General features: G+C 53.9%; 1 protein-coding gene across 2 annotated transcripts; it reads left to right on the forward strand.

The window, feature by feature from the left end:
- Window positions 1-3,467: 3,467 nt before the first annotated feature.
- On the forward strand, window positions 3,468-25,345 carry LOC102443810 (SLAM family member 8-like). 2 transcript variants are annotated; one of them, XM_006119411.5, is made up of 8 exons: window positions 3,468-3,659; window positions 4,913-5,033; window positions 13,372-13,713; window positions 15,225-15,518; window positions 16,196-16,315; window positions 16,860-16,948; window positions 19,296-19,419; window positions 23,184-25,345. In XM_006119411.5, the coding sequence occupies exons 2-7, from the start codon at window positions 4,967-4,969 to the stop codon at window positions 19,410-19,412; spliced, it is 1,029 nt and encodes a 342-aa protein (XP_006119473.3). In that variant the 5' UTR covers window positions 3,468-3,659; window positions 4,913-4,966; the 3' UTR covers window positions 19,413-19,419; window positions 23,184-25,345. The 2 variants fall into 2 exon arrangements, 1 of the variants encoding a protein (XP_006119473.3); XR_012897414.2 differs by lacking the exon at window positions 3,468-3,659 and having other exon boundaries at window positions 4,656-5,033; window positions 16,860-16,937.
- The last annotated feature ends 133 nt before the right edge of the window (window positions 25,346-25,478 follow it).

Genomic DNA, 25,478 nt, shown 5'->3' on the forward strand with positions numbered 1-25,478 from the left:
GCCTGGATGCTTTGCTGTGAATATTGGTGCAGTCATAAGTGCTTGTAAAGTAATGCACATCGGGAAAAATAACCCCAACTATACGTACAGTATGATGGGGGCTAATTTGGCTACGACAAATCAGGAAAGAGATCTTGGAGTTATCGTGGACAGTTCTCTGAAAACTTCCACACAGTGTGCAGCGGCGGTCAAAAAGGCAAATAGGATGCTAGGAATTATTAGGAAAGGGATAAAAAATAAGACCCAGAATATCTTACTGCCCCTGTATAAAACTATGGTACGCCCACATCTTGAATACTGTGTACAGATGTGGTCTCCTCACCTCAAAAAAGATATTTTGGCCTTGGAAAGGGTTCAGAAAAGGGCAACTAAAATGATTAGGGGTTTGGAATGGGTCCCATATGAGGAGAGGTTAAAGCGACTGGGACTTTTCAGTTTAGAAAAGAGGAGACTGAGGGGGGATATGATAGAGGTCTATAAAATCATGAGTGGTGTGGAGAGGGCCGATGAAGAAAAGTTATGTATTAGTTCTGTAAGTAGAAGAACTAGAGGACACCAAATGAAATTAATGGGTAGCAGGTTTAAAACTAATAAAAGAAAGTTCTTCTTCACACAGCGTGTAGTCAACCTGTGGAACTCCTTGCCAGAGGGGGCTGTGAAGGCTAGGACTATCATAGAGTTTAAAGAGAAGCTAGATAATTTCATGGAGGTTAGGTCCATAAAAGGCTATTAGCCAGGGGATAAAATGGTGTCCTTGGCCTCTGTTTATCAGAGGCTGGAGAGGGATTGCAGGAGACAAATCGCTTGATCATTGTCTTCGGTCCACCCTCTCTGGGGCACCTGGTGCTGGCCACTGTCGGTAGACAGGATACTGGGCTAGATGGACCTTTGGTCTGACCCAGTGCGGCCGTTCTTATGTTCTTGTGTTCTTGTCTGCTGCCTAAGGCTTTCTCCAGCCCTCTGCTCACTGGGGAATTTCCCCCTGGAAGTTGTAAGGTGCTTTGAGATCTTCAGAGGGAAGGTGCATCCACTGGAGAATGGCTTAATTAGTGTTTTGGGAATAGAGGACTCATTTCTTGTCAATTTCCAGAACAGCTGATATCAGAATTGGAAACACTTGACAATACCCGGACCCTAGCTTTATCCTGCTGAAACAAAACAAACCATTATGTCAAAGCGCTTCCATTGTTCTTTTACCTTGGGGAGTTTTTGTCAATAAATTAGAATCTTGTTAGCAACATTTCCCTCTTCTCTGCCAGCTCTTTGCAAGAGACCGTCAGCATATTTTTAACTGCTCAGAAAAGGGGATTTCTCCCTTCCTGCCTGAAAAATGTCGTTGAAAAGGGGTGGGAATTTTTTTCCTTGAAGCTTTCAGCAGAAAATGGAGACATTTCTTGTTAGGGCCTAAAATACATGTGGTCCGGGACTGAGAAGCCTTTGTTCTTTGAGTTTCTCCAGTCTCTGGTGAAAAACCAAAATGTTTCAAGGACAGCAGATGCTTTCCGCAAAAAATTTCATTGAATCAAACCCCCAAATTGCAGAAGAAAAAAAAGTACTGGTTGACCTCTCTAGTCCGGCACTTTCTGGTTCAGCAACTTCCATGGTCCGGCATGATTTGAGTGAGCCGGATGTCTGCTTAGCATGGATGTCGCCAAGTTTCCCACAATCCCATAAAGTTTGTTTACAGCCACCAGTGGTGGTTCAGAGTCTTCTGTACTGTGATTTTGTTCTAATTTCCCCTAAATATCTACTCAGAGCCCAGGAAGCAGTGGCAGCGCTGGTGATGCTGCTAGACAATTTTGACCTCCCGTGGTCCGGAAAATTCTTTGGTTCGGCACCGGTCAGGTCCCGAGGGTGCCAGACTAGAGAAGTTCAACCAGTAGAAGGAACCCTTTTAGCCATCCCTAATTAGTATCCCCCTTTCAGTAGGGAAACTGAGGCATAACAGCTAACAAATCTGTGGCAGAACCAAGATTAGAACTCAGGAGCCCTGATGCGGGGCCAGATACATAAGGGTACATTGGTACCTAACTCCTGTTAATTTTAAAGGTCTGCATCTTATTGCCAACTGCCTTATCCTCTGGACTGCCTCCCCCCACACTTCTTGTTAACGCTGTCGCCCAGGGGTTTGGCCATGTTCTAACACCTCCTTCCCATTGCTGCCCTGCTTACTGTGTGTCCAGCTCATCCAATATCAAGGCCCTGATCTCCCTTCCTGCACCCCAAGCCAGCAAGACTCACTCTCACCCCCAGCAGCCTACCCCAGCCCTGCCTCTGGACTTTGCCTGTTTCATGGGGGAAAAAGGTGTCACCCGGTCACACCCCCTCCTGGGCTCAGGTTACGAAGGGTATCAGTTTGTGGGGGAGGCTATCGCACTGAAATTCCCATCCCCATCTAGGTATTGATGTGGTGTGGTGTGGGAAACTGAGGCACGCACCCGGGGTTACTACAGGACAGTAGAAATCACATGCAACATAATAAGGTGACTAAAAGTCCCACAAAGACACAGGAACAGAGGGTGGTGAATTTAAAGGACTCTTTACCCGGGCTGTGGGACACAGCCAGACCCCGGGGGCCCCATGGGCTCCCCGGCCCACATTGTCTTAGCACCAAATTGTGGAAGAAAACATTGTCCTCACTCTGCGTTTGTAAGCAACAAGTAGCCAGAGGCAGTTTTATTACGAGCTGCAGCAAGGGAAAAACTGGTTCGAATGGGGGGGGAAGCCCCCCCGAGGCAGATCTTCGAATACAAGCAATTATGAAGCAGTTTATATACTGTCCATTAGATATAATAACAATAACAATTAGTCCCCTTCCCATTACAAACACCAATGGCTAACAGTTTAGTTCCACCCAGATGCTCCTTATTTCAAGGTCCCTGCCAGAGTCAGCATTTTATCCTTATCTCCGCAAGGTGGTTCTCTTTTCCTGCCTCCACAGTCCTGGCCTGGACTGCACAGGGTTATTGGCTGGGCTACCTGCCTACAGGCAGAATGTGGCTGTAATTAAGGCACTGACTGCAGCTACTTCTCTCTTCTCTAAGCTGCTCCTCTACTTTCCCACAGACCATGTGGCTGAGAACCGAGCGTTTCAGTTCCAGCCCGGTGCAGGTACCGCTAGCACGTCACCCCAGCCGTAGCATGGGAGAGACACTGAGCCGGTTCCCCTGCGGGTGTAAATCAGAGGTCAGTGTCTGGCTGTTCGCATAGGACTTCCGGCTCTCAGACACGGCAGCTTGGTGGTCCCAAGCGTGACCGGGAACAGAGGCTTGGGGCCTGGCCAGAGATGAGTCCATATCCTGGGATAGCTGCCAGAGCTCCGGGTGCTGAAAACCAGCCAAGTCAAGCACATCATCCCATGGAAGGACACCCATTGACTCCCCCGGGACCTGGCCCGGCTCGCCAGCTTGCTGGCTTTAAGAGAAGGAAGCTGAGCCAAACCCCCGTGAGCCTGTTGTGGGGAGCGTTTCCATCGGCTGCCAAGGGCCAGGCTGGACATCGCATTTCCCTGTCTGGAGAGCCTTTTCTTTGTGGCCGGTTGTGGCTACGGCTAAGGCTGAGGCTTGTTCCCAGGTGTCCCCAAGTCCCGGCCGCCTTCTTCTCAAGGATTTCGGCTGTCCCTCTTGGGTGCTTCAGAACAGCAAGCCGGATACGTAGAGGTAGGTGGCCTCCCTGTTGTGGGAAATTCTCCGTCTCTTGCAGTGCGCGTCTGCAGTCCTGCATGTTGCTCTCCCGCCGCGGCCTGGCAGGCTAGTCCAGCCCCCGTGAAATGATGGTGCCTAGGGGATCACACGGAGTCACAGTCAGCTCCCTCCAGGCTTGGCGGCTGCAGAATCCCCCCGGGCCTGATCCTCTGCTGCCCCGTGTCCCAGGCCCCTCTTTACACCGGTGTAAACTGGGCTCCAAGAACCCACAGCGCATAACGATGGCAAGACCACTGCACCGTGGTACGGGACTTGACAGCAAAGGCGGCCCAGGACTCTGGCTTGTGTCTTCAGTCATCCCAAAATCTTAGGGCCCGATCCTTAAAGCTCTCCCTTCGACGTCCTGAGGCTAGGGTTGCCAGGTGTCTGGTATTAACCTGGACAATCCGATATTTTTGCATCCTGTCCAGTAAAAAAATTCAGAAAATACCGGACACCTAGAATGTCGAGTATTTTCTGATTTTTTTTCCCTGGCCAGGAGGTGAAAATCCCAGGTGCTTACCTGGTTCCATAGGGGAGCTCTTGGGGTCCTTTTTTTTTCCTCAACAACTTTGGTCTCCCCCTTTTTTTTCTCAACAGAATTTTTTTCCCTGGTGGGTTTTTTTTTGTGGGGGGGAGTGTTTGGTATTTTTGGTTAAACCATCTGGCAACCCTACCTGAGGCCCAAATCCTTTTAGTTGCCTGACTCCCTGGGGAGATCAGGGGTGAAGTGCCTCTCAGGATCTGGGCCTCGGTGTCTTCACTTCCCATTGCTGTCAGTGTGAGTCGAAAGTTCTCAGCACCGCACAGAATCAGGCCTGGGGTGCCTGCCTTCTTGGTGCCTGCCTGTGGAGATCTGGGTTAATGCATAGGTAAACCGGTGTGCAGGCCAGCCCTTAGATGAGGAGACAATGCCCCTTCTGAAAACAGGAAGGTCCCTGGCTCAGGGAGGATATGGCTCTGGGGAAGGGGTTATTTAATTTCCCTGATGCAAGATTCCTTAACGAGCCAGCTCATCCATAAGCAAGCATTGCACAGCCTGGCTGAGCAGCTGGATGGAGGATCCGCCTGCCAAAGAAGCAATTTTGGTTTTGCATGCACATTGACCAGTGCCCTGCATACTCGATCAAATACAAGTGGATAATCAGCTAATAACGGTGCTGAGTTCCCGGATGCACAGACTCCCTCGAGAGCGTGCATGATGCCGTTTTGCTCCTCCTATCTCCCAGCATCTGCCACTGCTGCCGGGATCAGCACAGAGACGCAGAGAGAACCGTGAAGACATGGAGGTGGCCAGCAAAAAACCCTCTCTCCCTTTCTTGCTCATGACGCTGATTACCCTCTCTGCAGGTAGGTGAAGCAGAACTGATTTAAATTGGACACGTGTAGGGCAGAGTAATGTAATCATTTTCTAGCACAGAGCAGGAGAGCAAAGGGAAACCCGGCTGGTATGTCTTCCTCCATAGTAAATTGCTTTCTGTGCATTTATGGCAGCTTGCTATGCTTTTTGCTTTAGACTGGGTCATTGCTGAATGGTAAATCAATGTGAGTGGAATCTCAAAGCTGTATGAACAGAGGTAGAACAATTCTTGAGCCCATTTTCCTGTTGTCTACTGCAGATTTGTGGCTAGATAGTTTCCAGTGTGTTATCTAATCCAGTTGATTTGTCCGGTTATTTTCCAAAGGATTTAGAACTGCACCGCCGAGGGAATAAACAGTGCTGACAATCCTGATTTCTTCCTTAGGTTGTTGATTTTCAGGTGTCCGAGGAAAAGACTCTGTTCTTTTCAAAGGTATCATCTGATTTGGGTCAACAGCTCATTAATGATATGGGCCAGCTAGTATAAACGGGCGTAGACTCCCTGAATACAGGGCAGCTTTGCCATTTTAGGCCAGCTGAGAGCTGGGGCTCTTATGTAAAAAAAAGCCAGAAGAACCTCCGTTAATTCTCACTTTGCTAATCCACAAATCTAATCATTCTCACCAGAGCTGCAGTTCCTAGAAAAATCTTTTAATAGCAGAGACAGATCCGCAGGGAGGTCTTCTTCCTAAAATGGGCTATTTTTACAAAATATGCTGCAGGACATAGTGGTGCTATGGAAAGATGGTCTCATCCCGAATCCGAACAAACAGTTGATGCTTCAACAATTTTACAACCAGAAGGCTAATCATTCCTTAAAAGGAACGCTCGTCTAGCCCTCCACGTCCCGTGATTCTGCCGGGCGGCTGAGGAAGATCTCAAATAAAACACACTGTCACGAAAGGACATTTCTGGTGACTTAGCACTTCCCAATGGCTCTTTGTTCTCTTCTCTCTGCACCAGGGTATAGGATAGAGGGGGGTGTCACTGTGCGCCGTGACAAAAAATGGGTGAGCACTGAACAAACGCAGAGCCAAAAAAATCTCGTAACAGTGGCACGGCCGTGTAGCTGCGGTGCTGGAATTCAATTAGACCTAAATTGGACTGATTCATGTACAAACAGCACTAGGATCACTTGGTTCAAATCAGTTACAATTCTTGCCTCTGTACAGGCAGTCCCCGGGTAACATGGATCCGACTTACATCGGATCCCTACTTACAAACGGGGAGAGGCAACCCCGCACTAGCTGCTTCCCCCCAGCAGACCGGGGAGACGCGAAGCTAGCGCCCCCCTCCCCCAGCAGACCAGGGAGATGCGAAGCTAGCGCCCCCCCCAGCAGACCAGGGAGACGCGGAGCGGCTTTTCTCAGCAGACACCTCAGCTTGAGAATAAAGGACTGAGGGAAGTGAGGTGTGGGAGAATAAAACTGAGCTCTGGAGAAATGTTTGGCTAGAGTTTCCCCTACAATATGTACCAGTTCCGACTTACATACAAATTCAACTTAAGAACAAACCTACAGTCCCTATCTTGTACGTAACCCGGGGACTGCCTGTACTTCATTAATATCAGCAATTCACAGACACTTACCTTCCTTCCTCCCCCTTCCCACCCCCCCCCCCCCCGCATCCCCCTTCTGTTCTGCAATGTGATTTGTCCTTTTCATATTTGTTCATTTTTTTTAATTGTATCCTTTGGTATATATGGTTGTGACTACTTTCTTCCACTATTTGATCTGAGGAAGTGGGTCTGGCCCACGAAAGCTCATCATCTAATAAACCATCTTGTTAGTCTTTAAAGTGCTACATTGTCCTGCATTTTGCTTCAACTACCCCAGACTAACACGGCTACATTTCTATCACTGTACTTCATCTGTGTCTCTCTCTCATCATTACTCTGTGATCCTTCCCATCTATGTATCTCTGCCTTCTCCTCTCTCTAGCTCAGAGTTTCCTGTGGCACTCTAGTATTTACACTTCCCCCCTTTTACTCCTAGACCTTTCTGGTGTTATCCTCCCTCCGCCTCACAAGCAGTGAGTTTGATGCCAGGATTTACTCAGATTAGCACATTCCAAACAACTGCTGGGTAAACAGGATAAAAATTGCCCGGCCTTTGCCAATTCAGGAAATGGTTTGATTGTCTTAAAGCGAGCCAGCCTTGGTATGTTTCCAACCCGTCATTTCCTCACTCCCCCGAACAATGATGCGGCCGCAGCAAATGGAACTGGAGTCATTGAGACCAAATCGGCAGCTCTGGAACGGTCGCCTTTTCTAAAGCGGACGTTAGCGTTGTGGTGAGACCCACGCGTCGCTCGAGCGACGGGTAAACTGGCACGAGAGCGGATGAGGCTAGTGGAAAAAGTTTGTGGCGGCCACAGGAAAGCGCCGGCATCTGTGTCTGCGCTGTTTTCACGGAAGCGGGGTGCTTGGCAGAGATCTTGATGGGCAGCCCTCACCTTCAACACAATGGGAAGTGTTAATTCAAAGCCAAGTGTTCTAAAAGCGAGGAAGGATGGCCCAGTGGTTAGCGCCCCCGCCTCAAACTTTGATTCATACGGTTCAGGAGCGAAAAAGGTGCATTTGCTCATCTGGTCTGACCTCCGCTGCATTGCAAGCCAGTTTTCACCAGTCAGGTTGTGTTTGTCCTTTAGAGAGCCAATTGCCTGCTCTGGCACAAATGTCCTGGTAATGGGTAGAGGCCCTGTGCCTCAGTTTCCCCATCTGTAAAACAGGGTGGCGTGAGACTTTATAAAGACTGGAGGAACGTGAGTGCCATGGTAGTGGGGGCTGTTGTATCTAGGCACCGAGTCCTCCCCTTTTAAATTGTTTGCAAAGCCCTCGAACGGTGCTCATTGCGCTCCGTGTTTGAGAAGCCTGCCAGAAAGGTAGTGGGCAGGCGGCTAAACTGGGTGTTTGGTGAATACAGTGAGTTGGGCCCACGTGATTAATTCGGATGATTTTGGTTTGTGGTGGAAACATCAAAAGACAGCTGAGAGCAGGTGTTTCTACTGGTGGTGCACATAATTGGGTGCACAGAACAAAATTGATTCCACCCACGGATGGAAAAAATTAGAGGGCACACTGCCACTCACTAGCCTAAGTTGCCCCGCACTGCCAGAGTTTCTGCACACCCCAGAAGTGCTGTGGGTGAATGCCACGCCCCTGGTGAAGTCCATGGGAGCTGTGCGTGGGAGGTGAACTTTACCCAGTGACCAGGGTTTTCAAAAGGGCTCAGTCAAGGACGCTGGGATAATTTTTGCTGAGAGCCATTGAACCAAACTATAAACCCTGTGTAGAATTGAAACCATATCAAGCCAGGGGGAGGGCAACGGCTTCGTCCCCCCCTCCCACCCCATATTCCTGTGCTGCCTCCTCCTCCCCCCACACACACCCTAGTTCCCTCACCTCTGGGCTCAGCACTGACAAGTGAGGCTAGATGTTCCATACGAATGTTGGATCTCCACTGGGCGCAGTGCCAAGGGGAGCCAGGTTTGAAGAAATGTTGGCCATTCCCAGAATGCCTGGAGCTGGCCCACATCGCTCCCCTTCTCAAACTTCCTCCCCGCACCTGCCTATGGCTCTGGGAGGGAGTTTGGGTTTGGGCTCTGCGGAGCCAGCAGACACAGGTGGGGGAGAGACCCAGCCCCAAATTTCCGTGGAGCTGAGCCCCAGGCCAGGAATATCCCCAGTGTCCGGGCACCGTGGGCCCGTAGACCTCACCACCTACGGCTCTGCCCCCTAACTGCCCAGCTAGTTGTCGGCACTGAGTGCTGGAGAAAGTCTGACCCTTTAGCACGTGCTTAGCTACTCTCCTGGATCGGGATAGGTGAGCACCACAGACACCAGGGCTGCGTCTAGACTGGCAGGTTTTTCCGCAAAAGCAGCTGCTTTTGCGGAAAAACTTGCCAGTTGTCTACACTGGCTGCTTGAATTTCTGCAAGAACACTGACGATCTCATGTAAGAAATCAATGCTTCTTGTGGAAATACTATGCTGCTCCCGTTCAGGCAAAAGCCCTCTTGCGCAAATGCTTTTGCGCAAGAGGGCCAGTGTAGACAGCGCGGTATTGTTTTGCGCAAAAAAGCCCTGATCGCAAAAATGGCAATGGGGCTTTCTTGTGCAAAAGCGCGTCTAGATTGGCACGGACGCTTTTCTGCAAAAAGTGCTTTTGCGGAAAAGCGTCCGTGCCAATCTCGACGCTCTTTTCCGCAAATGCTTTTAACGGAAAACTTTTCCGTTAAAAGCATTTGCGGAAAATCGTGCCAGGCTAGACGTAGTCCAGGTGCCCCTTCCTCTCTGCACAATGGCTGCAAACCTGTCGGCTTGGAACGCGTGACGTGGGAGGGGAGTGAAATTCAGAAGTGGTTTAAGGCACAGATTTAAAAAAAAAGGAAACTCAAAGGAAGCCTCAGACAAATAGGATCAGTGTCAGAAAAGCCCCGCTGAGGCTCAGCACGTCTTATGCAGAGATGTGTACAAAGCAATGCAAAGAGGCAGCTTGTAATGTGGGCTGCGGGAAGGTTTATAAGAAGTAAACTCTCTGATGTTGGTATTTAATCTTCTTTAATACACAGGCGCAGCTGTTTCTCCTCCCCATCCAAGCGGGCTAGGAGAGGAGGGAAAGCATGGCTGGAGGGACTAGGTTTAATTTCAATGATGCATCACCTTTCATCCTACGGACTTAACTTGTTAGAACCAGAGATCAGTTCGCCCACCTCTGGGGTGCCCATTGCTGCCTTGGTTTCTGGGCACCCCACAATCTTGAATGGCGTGAGCCTCACCACACCCCTGTGAAGCAGGCCAGTGGGACTGACCCATTTTACTGCTGGGAAAACGGAGGCCAGGATTAGAACCCACAGCCCCGGAATCCTGAGGCCTTAGACCCTGCTACACTAGGCAGTAAAATAATAGGCTGCCTGCTCTGTGCTGAGCCAGAGCCCCATGAGAAGCAGGGGGCGGGCCTGCATGGGGCCAGAGGGCTGCCTGTTGTGCACTGTAGGCTGATAAAGGCTGAAAGAGGCATTATTTTCTGAGGAAGGGAGACAATCCATAGGACCTGCCTGGCCTGCTGGGGTACGGTTGCTAGATACTTTCACAAAAATTACTGAACATGGGGGGGGGGGGAGGGGAATTCGTTGAGAAAAAAAAAACGGGACCAAAGTTGTTGAGGGGGAAAAAAAAGACCAAAAAAAAGAGTCACTGCGCCTTTAAATCCCCATGCTCCCCGCTTCCCCGCCCTGCCAGATGCAGCATTTTACATGTCTGGTATTTTCTGGTTTTTTAAATCAGATAGAGACCACAAATACTGGACTGTTCAGGCCAATACCAGACCCCTGGCAACTCTTTGAGAGAGGGTAATGGGGAACAGCTGCTAGAAGCAGGGAGGCCCTTGAGCTGGAGTCAAGCAGCCCCTGGGTTTACATGGCACTGTTTTATTTGGGGTCTGCTGAAGGCGGCCAGTGCCCTGAAGAAAGGCTCTGGGGTCTAGTGGGATAAGCCAGCAGGCTGCAGCAGCTGCGCTTCCTGCCGCGGCTGGACGACAAACCTGTTCAGCCTGATGTCCCACATTTAACATCGGACGGGAATCTCCAGGGGGGTAGGAAACAGCTGCCCTCCCTCACTTCAGCGGTGGCTGCATTGTGCGGGTGGGCGAAACAGTCCTTTTCTGTAGAGGGCTTTTGTTAACCCTTCCTCCTCCCCCCACTGAAAGGGGTCGTTCTGACAGGGAATCTGACGTCCCACCCAGCACGGTGCCTCCTGCCTCCCTCACTGTTGCGTAACTCCTGGCTGAGCTAGAGCACAGCTTTGGCTGCCTAAGGGGGGAAAGGTGCGAACTATGGTTTATCCGGGGCCAGATCTGGGGTAAATCACAAGAGCCATCCACAGAGCAAAGCGGACGGATCCCTGCCAGGGAGACTTCAATAGAGTCAAGCTCCTCGAGAGGCCGGGGAGATCTACCCCAGCTGTCTCCGAGAAGACATGAGAGAGGCCCACTCCCATTCTACATCCACAGCAAAACTCCCCGGCACACGCTTGCCCGTCGTCACGTCTTTCAAATGCACCAGATGGTTGGGGGATCCCATGGCCTAATCCCAAAGAACTATCAGATTTCTCGGCAGGCTTTTGTGGGCTTTTAATGAGGCTGGCATTTGTCGGCATAGAAACAACACAGAGAACATTCGTTCTCCCTGCCTCCAACGTGACTTCGGGGCTAGGCCGCGGCAGTAGGGTTGCCAGATGGTTTCTCAAAAAATACCGAACACACATGCTAAAAATGTGTTGAGCAAAAACAAAAAAACCCCATAAATACTGAACACACGTGCTAAAAATTTATCGAGCACAAACAAAAAACCCTCATAAATACCAAACACACGTGCTAAACATTTGTCGAGCAAAAACCCCCCCCCATAAATACCGAACACGTGTGCTAAAAAAACCCCACAACTATGCTTAACACTGACTGGGAACTTTATTATAAACAATCAATAGTCTACATCATATATTTTGACTACATGGACTTCCCAGTGCCGATCGCTGGTGGGGGTGGGGAGAGTGGCTGGGGAGGCAGAATCTCCCGGCGCCGATCGCGGCCCCGCTTCCCTAGCCACTCCTCCCACCCCCGCTAGGCTTCCATCAGGCGCCCAGCTGGAAAAGCAGAAAATACCAGACATTGCACATGTCCGGTATTTTCTGAACTTTTTTACTGGACAGAAGGCGCAAAAAACAGACTCTCCAGTTAAACACTGGACACCTGGCAACCCTATTTGGCAGAGGATCCCGCAACCAGGCCGGCGCTAAATAAACCCATGTGTTTAGACCAACGCTGCTCCAGAGAAACAGCTGTGCTCAGAATCCTCGCAGGGTTCCTTGTGCTCAGGAAACTCTTCCTGCCAACAGGCGGCTGGGTCTGGGGAAAGGCATTGCGCTGACCAGACGTTCTCCTCACGCGGATCTAGCCCCGTCAGCCCTTCTTCGGAGTGGGGCTCTCGTTATCTATTGTCTCAGCGGGGGCACCTGGGAGCGCCAATCCCGGAGCAGGATTCTGCTGTGCTTGGCGCTGCACAAACGCGGCACAAAGTCAGTCCCTGAGCTCCCAGGCGGCTGGTGGCAGTAAGGTTTCTAATTTCCGGAGGGGCGTCAGGGGCCCGAATACCTGGGTGGCCTGCGTGGCTATTCACCTGATCTGCAGGCTCAGGCCGGACTCCTGCTGGGTGCACGTTCCCCAGGCAAAGGGCCACTCGAGAGGGGTTAAGCATCACTTAGCTCTGTCTAAAGCCCTATCCCGAGATCGCCAATGGGGCAGTGTTTCTTGTGCCTGCCCTCTGCACAGGGAGGCGCTTCCCTTCCGCCTCGGCCTGCTGTCTTCCCTCAGGGCGTGACAGCAGCATGCGCAGAGGTCCCCACGCCGGCGTTAATCTCACTCGCTCACCCGCCAGCCGCAGGGCAAGGCCACGGCTGCTGAACGCTCCGGCTGCCGTGACTTAGCCGCTCTGGTTCCCAGGCTAGCTCACTCAGAGCTAGTGTGGGTGGGCGTGTGCTGCAATCACACCCCCGGACTGCACACCAGACATAGCCCGATGCTCTATCAGGGTGGGGAACCTCCGACTTGTGTAGATCCAGCCCCCCAGGCTAGCTCCCGCCCAGCATAGGGGAGCCGGCCCTGTGCCCCCCCACCAGCTCTCCATGGGGCTGGAACGCCAGCGTCAGCTCCCACTGTGGGGGCTGGATCCAACCCACAGGTTCTGCCTGATGGGGGGAGGAAACTTCTGCACCCCCCCCCCCCCCGCTCCCACCCAGATCCCAGTGCCGGACTCCGCACTCCCAGCCCGCTCCTGCAGCCTACCACTCTCCCAAACCTGCCAACCCCCAACACTCTCCTGTGCCCTCCCTCCCACTCAGATCCCACATCCCACGCCTGCTTCCCGGCAACCCCGCCCACACACTGAACCCCTCATTTTGGCCCCACCCCAGAAACTAGGGGGCCCACAAAATCGAGTAGCCCCCCAGGCTCTGGTATGTGAAGGGAATGCGGGGAGCATCTTTGCTTCTGAGTTCGAGGCCACCTCGTTTTTGTTTTGTTTTGTTTTGCTTCTCACTTTTGTTCAGCCCCTGACGGATTTTTCTCTGGGTCAGCGACCCCCCCAAAAAGGTTCCTCAGCCCTTCTGTATCAAGAGCGCGGAGGGGGGTTCTTTTTAAAAGAGATGCAGGCTGGAAGGGACGTTTTAGCAAACTAAAAATCATGTTTCGATTGGTCTCCTTGCTGCGGGTTTTCTGTGTCTCTTGTAACACACTCGAGAGTTGTCACCGTTCGGCCTCGCCCTCTTTCTTAGATATCCTGGTTGCCCAAGCGCCGACTCCCCGCCGCCAGGTGAATGGGACTCTGGGGGGATCGGTCTTGCTGTCCGTGGTCCCGTCCCCTGGGAGAAAGGTGAGGACAGTCGAATGGAGCTTTGGTGCTGGGACGGGTGATACGATTCAGCTGGCTGAGTTCACCAGCGCGGGATTCGAGCGGCCCAATCCCAAAGATCGATTTCAGCAGCGGCTAGAAATGCACAACGCGACCTCGCTGAAGATCAAGGCTCTGCAGCTGGGCGACAGCGGCGTTTATGAGGCCCGGATTAAGACAACACTCGCCACTGTGGAGGATCAGGCCTTTCTCCTCACGGTCTATGGTAGGTGATAATAGATCGATATTTAATAGTTTCCAGGAGAACGCAGAGTCTGGTGCTCTGATATTAACAATAATTCCTCCTTCTTTTCATTTGTAACCTCAAAGCACTTTACAATAGAAGGCAGAGGCATTATCCCCATTTGACAGATGGGAAAACTGAGGCCAGGGGAAAGGACCAACCTAAGGACACCCTACAAGGTCGAGGCAGGAATAGATGCCACATCTCCTGAGCCCCAATCCAGTGACCACCATGCCATGCTGCCAAATGGTTTGGTGCACTTGGGGTGAAATTCTCCCCTGGCAGAGGAGAAGCAGCGGCACAGGGTCTATTAAGTCTTCCATAAAAGTTTGAGAAGTGCACTGCATGTGCCTGAATGTTACCCAGGATGCACAAAGTCGGGGCTTCAGCCACACCCAGAGGTGAAAGTTAGCGGGTGCGCCCTGGTGTGCAGCTCTGGCAAGCGCTGGCTGAGCTGTGGCAAAAGCCACCAGGGAGCTATTGAAAGAGCTGGCAGGGACAGTGCCAGTAAGAAATGTTAAGGTACTTTCACCACTGGCTACGCCCACCACTTAAAGCCTCACCTCTAGAGCCATGGTCTTGTCACTGTGGTCATTCTACCTCTCCAAGGAGCAGGCAGCAGCTTGGTCAGTGAAAGAATTCTTCCATCGGCCTATCGCCGTCCATGTGGCGCCATAGGGCAGCGTAATGACATGTCTCAGGGTGGAGGTGCGGTGCACAGGGGGAGGTTCAGCCCCTAAGCAAAGTAGCTAGGCCAGCCTCAGCTTGTCATGTAGCTCAGTGGTTGTCAAGCCATGGCTGTGCCCCAGGACTAGGGGGTGGGACGTCCGGCGCTGGGTCTGGTTGCTGCAGAGGGATCAGGCGAGCAGTGCGGGGAGCGGAGGCAGTTCCCTGCCTGTCCAGCACCGCAAACAGAGCTGTGCCCCAGAAGTGGCCGGCAGCCGACCCGGCTCCTAGATGTGGGAGCAGGGAGCTTACAGGGCACCCCGCACAGCCCCTGCCCCGCACACTAGCTCCGCACTCCCATTGGCTGGGAACCAGCTGCTTCTGGGGGCAGCTTGGTCTGCGGTGCCAGGAGAGGCAGGAAGCTGCCTTAGCCCCCCTGCTGCACCGCGGACCGGGAGCCGCTCAAGGTAAACCCCTCCTGCCCCAGCCCTGCTCCCGCCCAAAGCCGGAGCCTCCCCCAGAGCCCGCACGCTAGTTAAATTCTATTGGGTCGTGGCAGCAACGATTTTCTTTAGCTGGGTGATGAGAAGAAAAGGGGAAACCGCTGGTGGAGACTAGTCTTAGAGATGCCGGCCTCCTGGACCTTGCTGGGGAGCCGCGCTCATAACGCCTACGTTCAGGGAATTTCTGCCTCGCTTTAGGGGCGCTCAGTCATGCCCTTCCAGCCTGCCCTGCATCGGGGGATGGGGCCTCTGTTGCCTTGCGCCGCTGTTACGGTGTCCGGAGCGTGACCGATTCCTCTGATCGTTGCTTGTCTTTGAACCCAGAGCCAGTGGCGACCCCCCAGATCCAGAGTCAGCTGCTGGCCAGCACGCCGGAGGGGTGCAACGTCACGCTGCAGTGCCGGGGCTCGGGGAAGGGAAACGTGAGCATCTTTTGGGGCAAAGGGAACCCGGCTCAACAGCTGGATCCGGGCCGGTACCAGCTCTCCCCAGATGGCAGGACGCTCCAGCTGTCGCTGCAGCCCAGCTCCCTGAATACGACCTACACCTGCACCGTCAGCAACCCTGTGGATCAGAAGATCATCTCCTTTGACCTGCAGAGCATCTGCCTCAGTGGAGGTGAGGAGGCTTGTCACCGTTCTGATGGCAGTGCCTGCTTCCTTGATTCAGGGAGAGAGCGTGGTCTAGTGGTTAGGTCACTGGCCTGGGACTCGAGGAACTCATTTTTATTCCCAGCTTGGCCACTAACCTGCTAGGTGGTTTTTGTCCAGTCACATTCCCTCCCCACCCCCCGGCTCCGTGCCTCAGTTTCCCTGACTGTAAAAGCGAGAGGGTCCTGCTGCTCCGTCTCACTGCGGTGTCCTGGTGCTACGTTTCTTGGTGCTGCCCAGATGCTACAGGGGACAGGAGCAGCAGATCCGATGAGAGACGTGAAGAGTCAGCCTAAGGAACACAGACCCATTCGCTACACAGCATAGAAAGGGACTGCATACCTCAGGGGATTTGGGTGCAGAATGGGCCATTGGTTTGTATCCAGCTCAGTCATCAGGGGGTCTGGTTACTCTTCAGAGAGCGCAATCCGTAATACTCCCTTGACTGGCACTAAATGGCCTTGATGGGTGTAGAAGCTAAACTCTCCTTCTCGCCAAGGACCCGACCCTCAGCCACTAAAGGTTTCCCTTTGGCCCTGGACACCAGAGCAGCATCTTCTCTGGCCACGGCCTGATGAGATGTTAGAACTTCATTGCTGCAAGTTCTCGGTGGGTGCTGCTAACCTCCATCCTCTACAATTCCAGGCGCCGACGCGTCCTTCTCGAAGCCAGGGTACATTGTGCTGACTTTCTTCCTGTTAGTGCTAACCCTCGGGACTGCCGTCTGGTGCTGGCGGATGAACAACAAGAAGTCGGCTGATCCAGGTACGAAAAGTCCTTTCCTGCCCCTTTCCGGCTGCGACGCCTGAATTAGACCCCTTCCGCGGGACTGGGATCCCGCAGGAATCGCTGCCATCATGGCAGGAGGGGGATTCAATAACAGCCCAGCGCTGCTCGAATTTGAACTCTCCTCGGTGAAGGGGGCTAAAATCTGGCTTCTTTTTAAGCACGTGACTCCGGGAGCTGGGGCTTTAAGAAGCACATCGACCACCACAAGGCGGGTGATAAACCCCTGAGAGCTGACCATGGGGAGATTAGCGCTAATGCCCGGTGTGTTCAAGGTCTTAACCCCTTTTTCATGAGCCCCCCCTTCTGATCCAAGCATCCCCATCACCCTGATTTTCTGGAGAAGGACTCACACGGATTCCCTGCCTGTGATTTTGGTGGGGGTGGCTCTGAGGAGTTGGATCTGCGCAGGAGCTCAGCTCATGACAAAGGGGAGGCGTGATCGGCAACGGTCCAGACACTCCAGCCTGCTGGGAACTTGGCTTTTCCTCTCTCCTTTCTGAACCTCGTGTTCTTTCCTCAGCCGCCACCCCCACCGGCCCAATGGAAGAAAGTCTGGCGGAGCCCCAGTATGCTGATATCTTGAGGAGTCCCCCAGAAGGTAATGACCAGGTGAGCGCTCTGATTGCTGATTATCCAGGAGCTTGCTCCTCCTTCCTCCTTCCCCCCGCCCCTGCAGCTCCGGCACTGCCTCGTGGAAGGGAAAGGCTGGGACTCTTTCCTTAGCAGCCAAAGGAGGGATGCGGCAGGCAGGGATGTAGGAAAGCAATCCTCCCTCGGTGTCTCTCGCCCTGCGCGCGTTCGGACCGCAAGCTTTCGAGGAAAGGGGTTCCCACTCCCTCGTTAAACATCCTTATTGCATCAGCCACAGGCTGGGGGAGGACGTTGCGTCGTCTTGCGGCGCCGTCACCAGCTGCCGCTGTTTTTCCCAGCCGCAGTGTGGATGTCGGCCAGCAGATGGGCTCTCTCTCTGGCTGGTGCGCTGCTCCCTTTTCATCTGTGTGGCTGGTCTTTGCTGTGTGAATGTGCCTTTCCTTTGGGGAGCGTCCTGCTCTGCGCATGGGGCAGGGCGGGGGGGTGTCCTCTCACGGTGCGTGTGACTTCTCTCTTGGCGGGGCTGTGTGCGTGATGCTCCTCCGCGCAGGTCTCCCCTGCATCTCCCCCAGGGTTAGAGCTGTCATTCAGGTGTGGGTCCGCAGCAGTGTTCCCTCCTAAGTTTTTCCCATCCGTGTGCGGAATACATTTTGTCCTGCGCACCGAGGCGTGTACGGGTGTGCACCACCAATAGAAACACCTACTGCCGGCCGTGGGCGCGCTGCTAACAGCTGGACGGCACTTGAATCTCTCCTGGGCAGTCACCCAAGTGCTCAGCTTACAGGGAACACCGGTCGATAGCCTCTCCGAGCGCTGCTCTATTCTGAGGGGCTGGGGCTGAATTTCTAACAGGTGCATGTGCCCTTCCTGGAAGGGTGTTGCTCTCTCCAGGATGTGCATGTCTCTTTCTTCCCTTCAGAGACATTGATCTTCCCTTCCCCCCCTCCGCTGTGTGTGCGCATGCACGTTGCACCTCACAGGGGTGTATTGTCCCTGCGGAGCTGGCCTGGACTTTTGTTCTGGCTGTCCCTAACCCTCTCCTGTCCACACACAGTCCTCTCCCCTGAGTTCAGGGGGGCTTTCAACCTGGACTAGCTGGCCCCAAGATGAAGCAAGGGTGGAGCCAGAGGGTTGCTTGCACTCAAGTTGATCCCCCCAAACCAGCTTTGCAGAGTCACCGCAGGCTACGTCCCGCCTAGCCCTCCCATGCCTCCCCACAGACCCTTACGTGCCCAGAACGACAGTGCCATGCAGAGGAAGGTGCAGAGGTGCCATGACACACACACACACACACACACACACGCCGCCTTTGTCTATAGGCTGACAGAGAGGCAGGGAGTCCCAAGGGTTCCGACACGTCCTGTCTCCCAAGGCAGAGTGGAAACTACCTCGTAGGCTTTGCTGCCAGCAGAAATAGAAGGCACTCGGGCTGGGGCCTCCAGAATCCCAGAATGCACTGGTGCAGCCACGGCTTGGCACGACGCGCCAAGAGAGTGTTGTGTGAATGTGAAACCCGCTGCTGAAATGTGCCACCTCACCCTCTAGTGACTGCTATCTAAAGAGGATAACAGCCTACTACTGCCGTTAGTTAATGTGATGCTCCTTTAGCTCCAGCGGATGGGCTTTATGCTTCTTGAGCAGGGGTGGGCAATAGGCAGCCCGGGGGCCAGATGCAGTTCGATAGGGTTAGCCACTGGCAGGCCACCGGTGCTATATTTACTTGCGTGTCCACAGGTACGGCCGCTTGCAACTCCCGTTGGCCATGGATCGCTGTTCCCAGCCAATGGGAGCTGTGGGAAGTCCCAGTTCGTGCTGCTTCCTGCAGCTCCCATGGACCAGAAGCGGCAATCCACAAGCCAATAGGAGCTGCAAGCCGCAGGTAAATACAGCGTCGGCGGCCTGCCAGGGGCTAACTGTGACGATCCACGTCTGGCCCACAGCCTCTTATCACCCACCTCTCTTCTTGAGGCTGAAGGTGCTGGGTTTATCTCTGCTGAAGGCCTAACGTGGGGTCATCACAGACGCATCAAACCATTGCAAGAAAAGAGGGTCAGACACTTCCTCCAAACAGTGTCCCTCCCAGAGTTTCCTCATTTTGAGCTTTGAAGAGGTTAGATTATGTGTTGTCCAGTTCTGAAAGTGTAACAGCAGTGTGGGTCACGCCCCACTCTGTTCTGACTAGAGGATAACAACCTACAACTGCTACCGGGCCAGGCAGTTGCTCTGCTAGCTCAGATGGTAGAAGTCCGTGCTTTGGCACCTTCAACCCTTTCTGCTTTGGGAAGAGACTTGTTGGCAAATTCACCTGCAGAGAAGACGGCTTGCACCGTCCTTCCGAGAACAAGCCTATCTGCTTTTGTTTCAGGCCCTGCGTCACCTGGAAAATAACATGGAGCGGAGCCCGCAGAAAGAGCATCTAATCACCACTGTCTATGACCAGATCCGCAGGACCCCGGAGAATACGTCCGAGGAGGTGACCTAGGCACCAGGTGAGGAGGATGCTGCTTTCTGTACAGGTGTTGAACAAAGTGAGGAAAGGAGCGTGCAGAGAAGTTTGCAAGAGTGCACTGGACTCAGATGGAGCATGCAGGAGCTGAGAGCATTCTCCAAAGCATCTGCTATTTACCCAGAACTGGATGGCTCACAGCATGGGAATAACTATACGGCATCTAGCTCAGTGGTCCCCAATGCAGTGCCCACGGGCGCCATGGTGCCTGCCAGGGCATTTATGTGCGCCCGCCGAAACATTTGGCAATGCACGGCGCCGGCCCCGGGTGCGTGGCGCATGGGCGGCCCCTACCCCGGGCGCGCAGCACATGTGCGGTGCCGGCCTCAGGCGTGTGGCGCATGGGCAGCCGCTGCCCCTGGGTGTGCAGAGCGTGAGCGGCTCCCACCCCCGGACGCTTGGCATGTGAGTGACCCCGCCCCCGGGCGCCCGGCAGCCATGAAGGGTTGGGGACCACTGATCTAGCTCTTCTCGTTCATAGATTTTAGTGCACCCTACCAAGGAGGTCAGTGTCCTTAACTCCATCTCACTAATGGGGAAACTGAGGCACGCGGTAATGCCATGACTTCCCAGAAAGCCACTAACAGAGCCAGGAATATAATCCTGGGCATGCTGAGTCCTAACCTATGGCTCTATCCACTAGGCCACGTTGCCTTCTCCAAAGGGCCACCTGTAGAGGGGCTGGCCTTGTCTGTTGCCAAAGTCCCAGTGGTTTTGTTTAAACCTCTTGAAAAACCAGCTGAGTTAAACTCATGCAAGCCCCCGAGTGGACGCTCTTAATTCATTTTAAATCTGGTTTGTCGCATTAGCGGAACTGGATGAGGAGCTGGCGAACTCACTCACTACAAACCAGATTCAAATCAGAGTACGAGCGTCCACACAGGTAGCTGAATGAGTTGCCGATCGCTCCTTCCCTCCAGTCGCTGCGGTGCTGAAGATGGACGAGGCCTTTGTGACAGCGCATTGGGGTTTCCCCGTCTCCTGCACCCCTGTAGTGGCACGAACAGACTCCGCCAGCCAATAGAATAGAGGAAGTTTATTGCTTCTCCAGGATACAGCACAGCACTGATGTAATCTGGTTACAGGAACTGGGGCTAGGAGGCCTCAGTGCCCCCCCTTGAGATGAGGGATGGCTGGGCCCTACAGTCCCAACCCCCCTCCCTAGCTCCTTCTCCCCTGCTTCCCAGACCGAAACTAACTAACTAACTCCCGGCCCTGCCTCCCTGCCAGGGCTCCACTCCACCTTCTTCCCATTGTTCCGCTCCCTGGGAGATAACTGGCAGGACAGGTTCGAAGCCCCCTTGCATAATGACTCATCCCCTGCCCTGCTGGGCTGTGCTGCAGACAGCAGCCAGCGGAGGTCACCCACAGCCCACTGCCCAGCATAGCAGCCAGCAAGGTACCCCCACTACGTCACAGCCTTCGGGCCAAATAATTTCCAGAAGCATCCCCTGTCCTGGAACACAGCAGGTCCCAGCTGGACACGCTGAACTTTCAAAAGCACTGGGGCAGCTCCCATGGGGGAATGGAAGATTCTCCTCACTTCTTGAGAACAATGCAAACTCCCCTCCCACCCTTGCTGAGGACAATGGGACCAGCTGAGTGTGGGGAGCGGAAAACCTGATTAACAGATCAGTTTCAGATTCATCCTCAGCCAAGCACAGACTACGCAATGGTGTAAGGCAGTGTTTCTCAACCAGTGGGACGAGTCCCCTCAGGCGTATGCGAGAGAAGTCGGAGGGGGAGGGGGGGGGTTGGTCAACCTCACTGAAATTTGGAGAAAACTGAATGTTTGTTTGAAGTTACACTGTGCCTTATTATTTTTGAACTTAGAATCATAGAATCATAGAATAATAGGACTGGAAGGGACCTCGAGAGGTCATCGAGTCCAGCCCCCCGCACTCAAGGCAGGACCAAGCTCCGTCTACACCATCCCTGTCAGATGTCTATCTAACCTGTTCTTAAATATCTCCAGAGAGGGAGATTCCACCACCTCCCTTGGCAATTTATTCCAATATTTGACCACCCTGACAGTTAGGAATTTTTTCCTAATGTCCAATCTAAACCTCCCCTGTTGCACTTTAAGCCCATTACTCCTTGTCCTGTCCTCAGAAACCAAGAGGAACAAATTTTCTCCTTCCTCATAGACTCATAGACTTTAAGGTCAGAAGGGACCATTATGATCATCTAGTCTGACCCCCTGCACAGTGCAGGCGAATCTCAACCACCCCTCTTAGAATAATCCTCTCACCTATATCAAAGATATTGAAGCATTCAAATACTTTGAAGGACCCAACATGCAGAGAGTCCTTCAGCTGTAATCTGTGCCCAATGCTACAGAGGAAGGCAAAAAACCTCCAGGGCCTCTGCCAATCTACCCTGGAGGAAAATTCCTTCCCGACCCCAAATATGGCGATCAACTAAACCCTGAGCATGTGGGCAAGACTCATCAGCCAGACACCCAGAAAGTTCCCTATAGCAACTCCTATAGGGAGTTTTTTACACCCAAAAATGTCATCGCCCTCCTCGCTACGGTTAAGTTGTTTAAACAAATGTGTTGCAAGGGTAGAAAAAAATGTGTCTGAAAACTGTAGGTACCAGGGGTACTTATTTTTTTAAAGGGGTACTTGATAAAAAAAAATAGTGATAGAAATGTAGCTGTGTGAGTCTGGTGTAGCTGAAACAAAAAACAGGACTGTGTAGCACTTAAAGACTAATAAGATGGTTTATTAGGTGATGAGCTTTCGTGGGCCAGACCCACTTCCTCAGATTAAGTAGTGGAAGAAAATTGTCACAACCATATATACCAAAGGATACAATTGGTATATAAGGTTGTGACAATTTTCTTCCACTATTTGATCTGAGGAAGTGAGACTGGCTCACGAAAGCTCATCACCTAATAACCCATCTTGTTAGTCTTTAAAGTGCTACATAGTCCTGTTTTTTGTTTTGATTAAAAAAAATTTGAGAAACACTGGTTAAGGCACCCGAAAATGTGGGGCACTCCTGGGAGTTAATGTTCACCCACCCCTCCTCCTCCTGTCCCCGTTCTGTGGTTCTGCTTCCTCCGGAGAGGATCTAATTAACTTAAAAGTGACACAGCTGGCCAGGGCTATTAGCCGAAGAAGCCAGCCAAGGGGGAATGTAGGCATGTCACAGGCCTGCCCCAGGTAGATACTGTCAGTTTCTGAACTTCCTGTGTGAGCCGACAGGACCTGGGTTTAAAATTTGTTTTACAAAGATTTAATTTGTGTGCTGCGCAAGATGATAAAATCACGTCTCTAAAAAATCACCCCCTCCCCTCCCCAGTTGCCGTTGGGCAGAGGGGTACCAGTTTAACAGTGCTGCCAGAAATCCTTAGAGCAGCCCTGCATGGATTTCAGAGCTGCTGACCCCAGCTGCTCCTGCTGCTGGCAGAGGGCTGGGTGGGTTCCCACGCAGGAGGGAGAGAAGAGAACAGCCCCTCCCCTCCCACCTGGCCGCTCACCCATCTCCTGCACCACGAGCAGGTTGGGTGGGGAAATGGAAGAGAGCAGTGAAAAGAGCCACGCCAGGGATCATGGGCCGTTGTGATGTCCAATGGGTGTCGTGCGCGGTGTCAATCAGGGTAGCTGTGGGGAGGGGGCTGTGTGCCCCAGCTGACTGTCGGGGCCCGTCGGATCAGTCGTGTCCTGCCCATGCTGGTGGCCCAGAGGCGGTGAGCAGGGGCCTGCTGGCCACGCCCTGAGGCTTCTCTCTTTCCTGCAGGAGCCAGAGGAGGTGGAGTATCAGAGCTTACCAAGGGCTTTGACGTGCACCACGTGCCCCCGTCGCCTCTCTAGCTGAATGGTCTCCGGTCCACCCACGAACCCGAATGGGAGAAGACCCGTTCTCCAGCTCTGTAGCCTGCCTTGTGACACTCCCCTCCCCACCCCACCCCCGGATCCTCGTGTGTGAAGCCCTCCCAGGCTGCCCGGGGCAGGAGGAACCCGGCGGAAGGCGGAGGATCGGACTCTGGGAGGAGCAGGACCTGCAGCCGGGACGCTGCCACCCGTGCGAGACGGGCCGCTGAGTCTCCGGCGACGTCGCTAGCTGTTTCGCCGGGGGTTGGGGGAACAGTGCTGAGTGCGGCGCGGCTCGCCCTGCCTGCGAGGGGACGACCGACGGAGCCCGTGTGGCCGGCGAGGGGGGGTGCGGCCCTCCAGCCCCCTCGCCGACTGCAGAGCCAGAGGGCGGAGAGGGGGAATGCACCATGGCCCAGAATGGCCTGTCCCGAGAAGGACGCCGGCCACGTCTCAGCCAGGCTGCCCAACTGTGTAGAAGCCTACGCTGGAAAGCGGCCTCCCCCGGGGGCAGGGGCGTCTCCTCGCCGCGTGATGCTGCAGAGCCCGGGGGCTGGGAGGTGCAGCGTGTATCTATGTATCGGTTCCATTTAGCCCTGCGACACGTGACTGAGGCGGTGGATCTAGGGGCCCGTTCTCTCGGTGATCCTTGGAGGGAGGGAAGTTCTCTGAGGGAGGAATCGGAGCAGATGGTGCTGTCGCGTGGGGGGAGAGAGGAAGCCACAGGAGGTGGGGAGAGGGCGACGGGGGGTTGGCTTTCCCCTGACGGTTGGCTGGCTGAGTGAGGGGAATGCGGGTTTCTGTGGCCGCGGACAGGGCAGTCAGATTGCGGTGCACCTGCGGGAGAACTAAACACTCCAATCTCCCCGTGTGCTGAATATGGGAAGGCACCAGAGCCACGCGGCGCGTGGCTGGCAGAAAAGCTCACCTGAAGCTCAGGCAGGCGCTGCGAGGTGGGGCTGGACCCCGCTGGGAGTGTCCTCAAACAGGAATCGGAGACAGGAGTCCAGTCCTGTTTGCTCCAGAGGGCAGGTGAGTTAAGGCAGGGCCTGATACGAGCGGAGGTGAAAGCGAGCGGGTGTGCAGCTCTGGCAAGCACCGGCTGAGCTGCGGCAAAAGCCAGCCAGGAGCTATTTAAAGAGCCGGCAGGGACCCAGGTTACCATAGGACAGTGCTGATAAGAAATGTTAAGTTATTTTCACCCTGGGTATGGGGCACGTGTCCGCTTGCTTGTGCAACATCTAGGGAGCAGCAGCCCGAGATCTGGGAGATTTTGCTATGCCCCCGGCAACCCTGCTTGGCCCAAGAAGAAAAGGGCCCAATCTGGCACCAGGGAAGGAGAGTGAGTCTCTCGTCCGCCTGAAGACGCTGCCCAGGGTAGCTCAGAGTAGCAAGCGAATGGCAGAGATGCGGGTGTGCATTGGGGTAGCTGTTCCGGCCTCAAAGGGCTAATTGTGGGTAGGCATCCATGCAGAGTCCCAGCCACCTGCTGTTCCTAGCGCTCGTACCATGGAAACCGGCGCCGAGCAACCACCAATCACGAAAGAGCAGCATGAGATGGTCCTTCTGCCTGGGAAAGTTTCCCTTCAGTCCAGGGAAGCTCTTCAGAAGGAGACTCGCGGCCCTCGACGGCCCCCACATCTTTCCGAGGGGCAGGGGAAGGAGAAGCCAATCCGCCGCCACATTGGGTTCAGCAGCGGTGCCCCGGGCCCGTCCGCTCTCGAGTGACGCACGAAGTGCTGAGCAGCATGTGGTGATCCCGAACCCGCCGCCCACGTACTCATGGAGAAAAGCTCCGGCGGGGGAAGGTGGCGGGGATGACGTGCTGGGAGATAGCAGCTCATCCCTTCTCCCGTCTGTCCTGTCTACTCCCCCGGGGGGACTTTGCAGGGGATGGATGGTCTCTGTGTCCAGCAGAGCCTAGCACACTGGGGCAGCTTGGAATATATCACCTCGCCTGTGAACCCCGCCGGTGGGGGTGGTGTGTGGAGAAGCAGCCCCTTCCACTGTCATCTTCCCGAGTCTCCTTGTGCTCTGGCTTCCGTCCCTGGTTACACTAATCTGTCCAATAAAGCATCGGCTGACGTGTGCCCGTGTTCATGCCAATATCAGGAAACGGAGACCACTGGACAGCCTGGCTCGGGGGTGTATTTCTTGGTGGGGGAGCAGAGCTGATGGGACGCAGGTGGGGAGTCGGGAGGGTGTGGGGCAAATCGGGCCT

Source organism: Pelodiscus sinensis, chromosome 22 (genome assembly GCF_052426305.1).
Source record: "Pelodiscus sinensis isolate ZL-2025 chromosome 22, ASM5242630v1, whole genome shotgun sequence".
In the NCBI taxonomy this organism is placed as follows: Eukaryota; Metazoa; Chordata; order Testudines; family Trionychidae; genus Pelodiscus; species Pelodiscus sinensis.

Excerpts from the sequence above, each read along its gene's own strand:
- LOC102443810 (XM_006119411.5), top strand. The coding sequence starts at position 4,967 with ATGGAGGTGGCCAGCAAAAAACCCTCTCTCCCTTTCTTGCTCATGACG. Across the intron at positions 13,714-15,224 it reads CTTTCTCCTCACGGTCTATG|AGCCAGTGGCGACCCCCCAG; the intron begins GTAGGTGATAAT and ends CTTTGAACCCAG. Across the intron at positions 16,949-19,295 it reads CCCCAGAAGGTAATGACCAG|GCCCTGCGTCACCTGGAAAA; the intron begins GTGAGCGCTCTG and ends CTTTTGTTTCAG.